Genomic DNA, 9,151 nt, shown 5'->3' on the forward strand with positions numbered 1-9,151 from the left:
TGCTGTGCCTGAGGCAAACTGGTCTGCTCCGGCCCCTGTCTCCCCCTCTCTGCTCCCTGCCCTCTCCCTACCATGCGCTCCGGTCATCTCTGCTGGTCCTGCTGCTGCCTCCTCCTCTTCTCCTTGGGAGCCCAGGCGGCCGGAGGGCCTCTCAGCGGTGCCCCTGAGCAAGTCCATCTGTCCTACCCAGGTGAGTGTCTGTGAGCCATCCCTGTGCCTCTCAGCAAGGCCCAGTGGTGCTTTGTTGGTTTTGGGACTCAGGAGTCCCACAGATTGTTGAGGAACCCGAGGTTGGTGGCCTGCCCTTCCTGAGCCTCAGTTGTCTGCTTCTGTGAAATGGGGCTTCCGCGCAGTGGTGCGTTGGGCCGTGTGGGAGATGATGAAGGTGTGCGGCATGCTCTCCAAAGGGGACTGCTGTTGTCCTTGCTCATTGTGTCACTGTCAGGTCTCCAGGCTCTCACACAACAGTGTACAGTAGAGTTGTTGTGGAGGAAACGGGCAGAAGAATGACTATAGAACCCCATTGCCTACTCTCTTTCCACCCCTCCTCTCCTCTTCCCCACAGGACTGCCAGCATGGTTGTCTTAAATTAGTGATTAGCAGAAAAGTTAAAATAGCAACTTTCAGCGATACCAGTGGAAAAAGAAACTACTGTTTTGTTTGTTTGTTTGTTTGTTTTGGAGAGGTTTTTTGCCATAGGGCATGTGCATTCACCAGAAAGAGAGAGACAGAAAGGGATAAATCAACCCCCAGGGGGGATGGTCACACTGCAATCCCTTCTCCTCCATTCTCCTCTCGGGATCTTGGGCACGCACGCACATGCACCCGGTGTGAGTTTAAGCCACCAGGTCCCACTACATGGGAGTCCAGCGACATAGCCATTACGCCAACTGCTGGTCCTAAGAGAAACTACTCTGAACACTAACCCTTAATTTTCTAATGATTGTATTTTTAATAAACACAATATGCATCTTTTTCACACTATTCCATAATTCTTTTTTTTTTTTTTTGAGAGAGAGGTTGTTGCTATAGGGCGCGAGTGCTAGCCAGACAGAGAGACAGAGAGACAGAAAGTGAGAAATCCCCCCCGAGGGGGTATGGCCACACCGCAATCCCTTCTCCTCCATTCTCCTCTCGGGATCTTGGGCACGCACACACACGCGCCTGGTGAGTTTTAAGCCACTGGATCCGGGATGCGAACCGCAGTTGACTACATGGGAGTCCAGTGACATAGCCATTAGGCTAACTGCTGGTCCCTCACAATATTCCATAATTCTTAGACTAGGCTCAGGTATTAAGAAATCAATGAAATTAACTGTAATTGAAAGCTAGTTCTAAAAATTATGTAATTAGTGATAACATTGTTATCCTAAGCCTTTTTTTTTTTTTTGGCGAGGTTTTTTGCTATAGAGTCATGCGCTCACCAGAAAGACAGAGACAGAGAGACAGAAAGAGAGAAATCATCCCCTGGGGGATGTCCATGCCACAATCCCTTCTCCTCTGTTCTCCTCTCAGGATCTTAGGCACACATGTGCACGCGTCCAGTGTGAGTTTAAGCCGCCAAGCCTGGGACTCGGAGTTCAGTGACATAGCCATTACGCCAACTGCTGGTCCCCCTAAGCCTTATGTAACACTGTATCTTGCTCATATCCATCGCAGATAAGGGTCAGAATATTTAATGATCTTTCCACTAGAAATAACTGAGAGTGGAGAAAAGTTTTTGTTCGTTGTATAGTGTTGAAGAACACTATTATTTTAGTTTTGCAACATAGTGCATTTGCTAGTGCTATTTTATTCAGCTGAAACAACAGCTTCACAGCAGTAAGAAACAATAAAATAGTCCATTTCTTCATTAATCAAACAAACAAACAAAAATGAGGTAGGGGTGGTTGCTAGCCCAAGGCCTAGTGATTAAGGGAGTTGGATCCCACATGGCCGACCACGTGATTTGAGTCCTGGACCTGGTTGCTTGAGAAACGCACTGGGTGCATGAGGGTGCATGCCCCACATCCCAGAATGAAGGGAGCTGGGGAAGGAATTGCAGTGTGACCATTCCCCATGGGGTGCTTTCTCCCTCTCCCCCTTTCCCTGTCGGTCTCTCTCGGCGAGCTCACACGTCCTCTACAAATTAACAACAACAAAAAGAGGTGGCAGCTGGGCCAGATGGTGGTGCGGGTGGTGCGGTGGCACAATGACGTGCTCTGTGAGCTGAGTTTCCCATGTGAGTCAGGCTGGGTTCGTGACCAGGTTCGCCTCCAGAGACCTTTCTGAGTACCCCAGGCGTGCCTGTGCCCATGCTCTGGGGTTGGCCGAGGTCAGGCGTGGGTTGCAGCACCACCACCCTATTGAGTGCTCGTCTCCCTGTCTCTGTCTCTCTCTCTCTCTGTCTTCCTCATGGAAAAGAAATAAAGAGGTGGTGGAGTGTGCACAGTGGTGTGTGCACTGTGGGGGAAGAGCAGGAACTCTGATGCTCTGCCCAGACTGTCAAGTTCGAATCTCAACTCAGCTACTTACCTGCTGTGTGAGCTTGGACAAGTGACTTAGCCTTTCCGGCCTCAGCTTCCTCAACTGTGCAGTGGAGTTATCGTAGCAGGACCCATGGTGAGGAATAAATGAGTTGTCACCTATAAAAGGGCAGGACTTGAGCTTGGTATGTAGCAATGATTGTCACATGGTTTTGTCTCAGGACCCCTGTGTGCAGCTAAAAATGATTGAGAACCTCAAAGAGCTTTCATTTATGTGAGTTATAACTATCAATACATACCGTGTGCAAAGTTAAAACTGAGACGTTAGGGCCAGTCTGTAGCATGTGGTGAAGGCAGCTGGATCCCACAGGGCTGCACAGTTTGTGTCTGGACCCAGCAGCATAAGAAACATGCCAGGCATGTGTGCATGTGTGCCCAAAGTCCTGAGAAGGAGAAGCGATTGCAGCATGACCTTTCCCTATGGGGGGGGCGGAGAGCTTTCTCATTCTCTCTCTTCCTCTTTCTCTCTCTCTAGTGAGTGCATGTGCTCTCTGAAAAATAAAAACAAGGGAACCAGCAGTTAGCGTAATGGCTATGTCGCTGGACTCCCACGTAGTCAACCGCGGTTCGTGTCCTGGACCCGGTGGCTTAAAACTCACGCCGGGCGCGTGTGCGTGCGTGCCCAAGATCCCGAGAGGAGAATGGAGGAGAATGGAGGAGAAGGGATTGCCATCCCCCCTGGGGGGTGATTTCTCGCTTTCTGTCTCTATGTCTCTCTCTGTCTGTCTGGCGAGCGCACGTGCCCTACAGTGAAAATCTCTCCAAAAAAAAAATAAAATAAAATAAAAATAAAAACAAGAAACAAAACTAAGACATTAAAAAACATCTATTTATTAAGTCATTGAACCTTTACAATAACAAGCCCCTTCTATATTAATGTTAATGGCATTTTTAATGAAAAATAACATATTTTTCCAAAGAAGAAACATTGAGGGCCGGCAGGAGGCGTGGTGGTTAAGGGCATTGTATTCCTGCATGGTTGAGCGCAGTTCGAATCCTGGACCTGGTGGCTTGCTTTCTTGCTTTCTCTTTCTCTCTCTCTCTCTGTCTCTGTCTGGTTAAATTAAAAAATTAATAGTAACGAATGAAATTATATAAATAAATAATTCTTTTTTTTTTAAAGAAGAAACATTTAAGTTTTTAATTTATTTCTTCCATAAGTGAGAGAGACAGAAAAAGAGAGAGAGAGAGCACCCCATCAGGGTCCTGACACCGCCATTCGCCCTAGCCTCATCCGACCCCGGATGGCATCGCATGTCTGCCTGGTGAACTCAGGGAGGTCTCCAGCAGGAAATCTAATATGTCCCTTTGTGGGTTAGTCACAGAGGGTGGTTTTACTCTTTATCATTGTCTAGCCCCCAAAGAAGAAGTTTTGTAAGGAGAATTGCATTGATTTACATTTTCTAAAAAAAAAAAAAATCTCTTTGGTTCAAGTCCTGGATCCAGCAGCTTAAAAATCACACCAGGCACATGTGTGTGCCCAAAATCCCAGGAGAAGGGATTGTAGCATGGCCATCCTCCAGGGGGGTGATTTCTCACTTTCCCTCTCTCTATCTCTCTCCAGTGAATGCACACACCCTATGGCAAAAAAAACTTTTAAAAAATTCTTTAATGGCTTAATAGGCCACAAGTGGATTCTCCCAAGGTCTGCTTCTGCTTTACTGTCGCGACGTGTTACTTTGGATGTCACATCTGGGTTCACACACAAGGCTGAAATGGGGGAAGAGTTCACCGGAGTCTTGGGTGATCATGGCTGTTCCTTTTTCATACTACACCAAAACTGAACACATAGTTGTTTCTTTATATATATATATACACACATACACACACACACATATATATGGAATTATTTTATTTAACGTATTAATTTATTTTAATTTGACCAGAGAAGAACGGAGAGAAAGAGAGAAAGAAAGTCGCCAGGTCTGGAACTTGAACTGCAGTTGGCCATGTGGGAGTCCAGTGCCCTAACCACCACGCCAACTGCTGGCCCCTAGTTGTTTCTTTTTAAAAGACATTTTAAGTTTTATATTTTGAAATCATTTTAGACTTACAGAAGAGTTTCAAAGATAATACAGAAGTATGTATACTCTTCACCTAGATTTAGCTGTTGATTAGCTCTCTTATTTATTTATTATTTTTTTTAGAGGTTTTTGCTATAGGGCTCATGTGCTTGCCAGACAGATAGAGAGAGACAGAGAGACAGAAAGCGAGAAATCACCCCCCAGGAAAAATGGCCACGCTGCAGTCCCTTCTCCTCCATTCTTCTCTCGAGATCTTGGGCATGCATGCACATGCGCCCAGCGTGAGTTTAAGCCACCCACCGGATCCGGAACTCAAACTGCTGTCAACTACATGGGAGTCCAGCGACACAGCCATTATGCCAACTGCTGGTCCCTATGTTCTTGACAGTTCTAAAGACGAGAATGTTTTTCTTTAAGTTTTATTTTTGTTTTATTCATGAGAGAGCATGTGTATGATAGAGAATCAGGGTCTCACCACTCTGTGACCCACTTTCCATAACCCTCTAACTCATCAGGATTCTGGGCACAAGGTTGACAGAACCAGGGATCCAAGGCTGTGGTCGGCCATGTGGCTTCCATGCACTACAGTCAGAGATGGGCCAAAACCAGCCCTAGCATTGGACCAGGAATTGAACCCGGGCCTCCCTTGTAGTCCTAGCATGAGTAGCAAAGTGTCTGAGCAGCTCAAGCCACTGTGGCTGGGCCTAAACAAGTTGTTTCCTAAAAGTTAATTGCAATGTAGAATCAGAAACCACATAAATGAACTGACTTGGGGCATGTGTTGGCCTAGCGACTTTGGACAAAGCACTTGCCTAGAGGCTTCTATAAATTGAGAAGGACAGTAAAATCCAACTCATGAGGATGAGGTGAAAACCCAAAGAGATCCCAGCTGTCTGTTTATGACCTGCACACTAATAATAGCAAAAATACTCTTACGAGGGGCTTTAGATGGATAACTCGTCTATTGTGTATCGACCTGAAGCTGGAGGTACTACTGTTACTTCCATTTTACGAAAGAGTAAACTGAGACTCATGGAAGTGAGCAATCTGACCCAGGTCTCATAGGCTGGAATCTGGATGCAGGCTGGCTCCGGAACCCATGATCTTTAAAAAAAAAAAATTAATTTTGGGCCAAAGGTGACATGATGGTTAAGGTGGCTGGATCTCACATGACCAACTTTTGAGTCTCTGACCCAGTGGCTTGAAAAATATGCAGGGCACATGAGTGCCTAAGATCCTGAAAGATGAATAGAGGTTGAATAGAGGTAAAGGGATTACAGCATGGCCATCCCTCAGGGTGGGTGATTTTTCACTTTCTCTTTCTTTCTGTCTCTGTGAGCACACGTACCCTATAGCAAACTTGAAAAAAAAAGTTAAATATTGTACTAATTTTAGATTTAAAAGTTCCAAAACTATTACAGAGAGAATTCCTGCTCCCCCTCACTTGGTTTCCCTGGACATCAGTTAATATCTTGCTTAACATATCTAGGTTCACATCTGGAGACCTCCCTGAGTACACCAGGCACTTGTGTGTTTGAGGTCTGGAGCTGGCTGAGGCTGGGGGTAGGGCATATCTTCAAGACTCTCTAGGGGTACTCTCTCTCTGTCTCTCTCTTTCTTGTTCATGGAAGAAATAAATAAGTTTTAAAACTAATACATGCTATAGGGTGCATGCGCTCGCCAGAAAGAGAGAGACAGAGAAACAGAACGTGAGAAATTACCCCCCCAGGGGTATGGCCACTCTGCAATCCTTTCTCTTCTATTCTCCTTTTGGGATCTTGGGCACACATGCACACGTGCCTAGCGTGAGTTTAAGCCACCGGGTCTGGGACTCGAACCGCTGTCAATTATGTGGGAGTCCAGTGACATAGCCATTACGCCACCATCTGCTAGTCCCAAAAGTATATATATCTTACATAACCATGGTATGATTATTAAAACCAGGAAATCAATATCGGTACAACAGTATTTTTTTAATTGCCAGAGGGCATGTCCCCAGAGAAAGAAGGGGTGAGGGAAAAATCACCCCCCAAAAAGTTGAAGTCATGCCACAGTTTCCTCACCCTCATTTCTCCATTCAGGATTTTGTACATGCTTGCACACATGCACACAAGTCTAGCATGTTTTTCAAGTCACTAGGCTGGGATTTGAACCATGGTCGGCTGTGTGGAAACTGTCTCCCTTAATCATCGGGCTGTGGGACCAGTCTGGTATAATACTACAGACTTCATTAGAATTTCACTAATTTTCCCACTAATGTGCATTTTCTGTTCCAAGATCAAGCCCAGGACCTCACGCGTCATTTAGTTGTGTTCCCGAATCTCTAATCTGTCGGTTTTTCAATCTTCCCTATCTTTCACGATCTTAGTATTTTTTAATAATTATTTTTTATTTAATTAATTTTTATTCATTCATTTATTTTACTTTGACCAGAGAGAGAGAGAGAAAGAGAAAAGGAAAATGAGAAAGCAAGTCACCAAGTCCGGGACTCGAACTGTGGTTGGCTATGTGGGAGTGTCCAGTGTCTTGAACAACCTGCCACCTGCTGGTCCCCATGATCTTGGTATTTTTGAGTATTGATCAGTTATTTTGTAGGCGACTCTCATTTGGGCTTTGTCTGATATTTTCTCAAGACTAGAATTGTTATGTGATTTTGGCAAGACTGACTTACGATATGAGTTGTGTCTGGAGCTGGCAGGTGACATGTTGGCTAAGAGCACTGGCTAACCGTGGTTCGAGTCCCAGACCTGGCTGCTTGCTTTCTCACTCTTCCCCTCAACACACCCCCATCCCTCTCTGCTCAAATGTAAATAAATAAATAAAGTTAAATAGAATAATTCTTTAAAAGAAAAAAAGATGTGAGTTGTGTCCTCAGGGCATGATATCAGATGAGACTTGCTGCTGTGACTGGTGATGTTGGCCTTCATTGTTTGGTCAAGGAGGTGCCTACTGGGTTTCTCCACTATGAAGTAATTATTCTTTCTTTTATAGTTAATAAGTGTCTTGGAGGAGATTGCTCAAGACTGTGCAAATCCTGTTTCTCCTCAGCTATTTGCCCACTAATTTCAGCATGCATCAATGGCTCTTGCATTCTATAGTTATTAGTGTGACAGTTGTCTAATTACGATTTTCTAATTTCCTAATTCTTTTTTTCCCCATCTAATTGAAATTTAGCGGTAGAGAAGAACTGTCCCTCCCTGCTTCATTCATTAATTTATATCATGGCCTCGTGGGTATTTATTTAGTCCCATGGGTGAAAATTCGACGTATCATTATTCATTCTGCTTCTCATATTGTCTTGGATTTGGTTTCTTAGAATTCCTTCAGATTGGCCTCTGTGTTCTTTCAACAAGCTCCCATCATTTCTGAGTCCTTTTTTTTTTTTTTTTTTTTTAACCTTCTATCACCGTAAATGATTCCAGGCTCATCCTGGGTATTTCCTGCCCTATCCCTGGAATCAACTATTTCTCCAATGAGCTCTTGTTCCTTCGGCTGGAGAATGGGTATTTAGGAACTAAGCCCTGAGCATCAGATGCGCTTATTGCTACTGGGCTGTCACTGCTTCCTGGCTCTCTCAGTAAACTGAGCAAGACCATGTATGCGTGCGTGCTAACACGCCCGTATTCTGGGTTTTATCTAGCTGTCCATCTACTGCATGCCATGAGCTCTTACGGATACCTCTGTTCTTAACCCAACACCAAGGGTTCATTTGGGTTTATTTTCACCTTTCCCTGCCTCATTTTTTTTTTTTTTAGTTTGTTTGTTTATTCCATGAATGAGAGAAAGAGAGAGAGAGCGTGCAACCCCAAAAGGGTCTTTCTCCCCCCGACCCCACAGGGCACATGCACTCACCAGAGAGAGGGAAAGTGAGAAATCACTCCCTAGGGAGAGATGACTATGCTGCAATCCCTTCTCCTCTGTTCTCCTCTTGGGATTTTGGGCGCACACAAAAAAAAAGGGGGCACACACACACACACACACACACACACACACACACACACACACATGCCTGTATGATTTTTCAAACAGCTGGGTTAAGGACTCAAACTGTGGTCGGCTATGTGGGGGTCTAGCACCTTCTCCACCACACCACCTGCTGGCCACCTGTCCTCAGCCTTTCAGTCTCCAGTGAGCATAGTTTCCCATGGTCATTTTTTTGTCTCTACCCCTTCGGGGTGGTTATGTTATCCATGTTTTAATATACAAAGGTTCACTTGTTAGTGCTTCTATTCTATGTTGGGCTCCCCACCCCCCAGCCCAGTGATTTTCAGTTTATTTGGGGGTGTGTGAAGAAAATGTAGAACCTGATTATTGTTCTGAAGTCAGAAAGACTATACAAAGAGATGGACTCAGACAGGTGTCTCTCTGTCTCTGCTACTCTTTTTCCCCTCACCCCTTTTTCAAAATTTTATTCATTTATTTCTTCCAAGAGAGAGAGACAGGGGAGAAGTATTTCCACCAGAGTCTTCACACCATAACACACCCGTAGTCTTAGCCAACCCAGATCATGGGTACATAACTTTATTTTTTAAATGTATTTATTTATTTATTTTTTAGGTTGACCAGACAGAGACAGCATGAGAGAAGGGGGGAGAGAGAGAG

The 9,151-nt window shown here is 44.9% G+C and overlaps 1 protein-coding gene across 1 annotated transcript in view; it reads left to right on the forward strand.

Annotated features, from left to right (window-relative positions):
- The first annotated feature begins 25 nt into the window (after nucleotides 1-25).
- Nucleotides 26-9,151, forward strand: part of ACP7 (acid phosphatase 7, tartrate resistant (putative)) — a 28,947-nt gene continuing 19,821 nt past the window's right edge. Inside the window, exon 1 of the mRNA XM_006161763.3 lies at nucleotides 26-190. Within this exon, the coding sequence (XP_006161825.1) occupies nucleotides 73-190 (118 nt within the window). The 5' untranslated portion in view covers nucleotides 26-72. The remainder of the gene's footprint in view (nucleotides 191-9,151) is intronic.

The sequence above is a fragment of the Tupaia chinensis genome, unplaced genomic scaffold, assembly GCF_000334495.1.
Source record: "Tupaia chinensis unplaced genomic scaffold, TupChi_1.0 Scaffold138910_1, whole genome shotgun sequence".
Taxonomy (NCBI): Eukaryota; Metazoa; Chordata; class Mammalia; order Scandentia; family Tupaiidae; genus Tupaia; species Tupaia belangeri.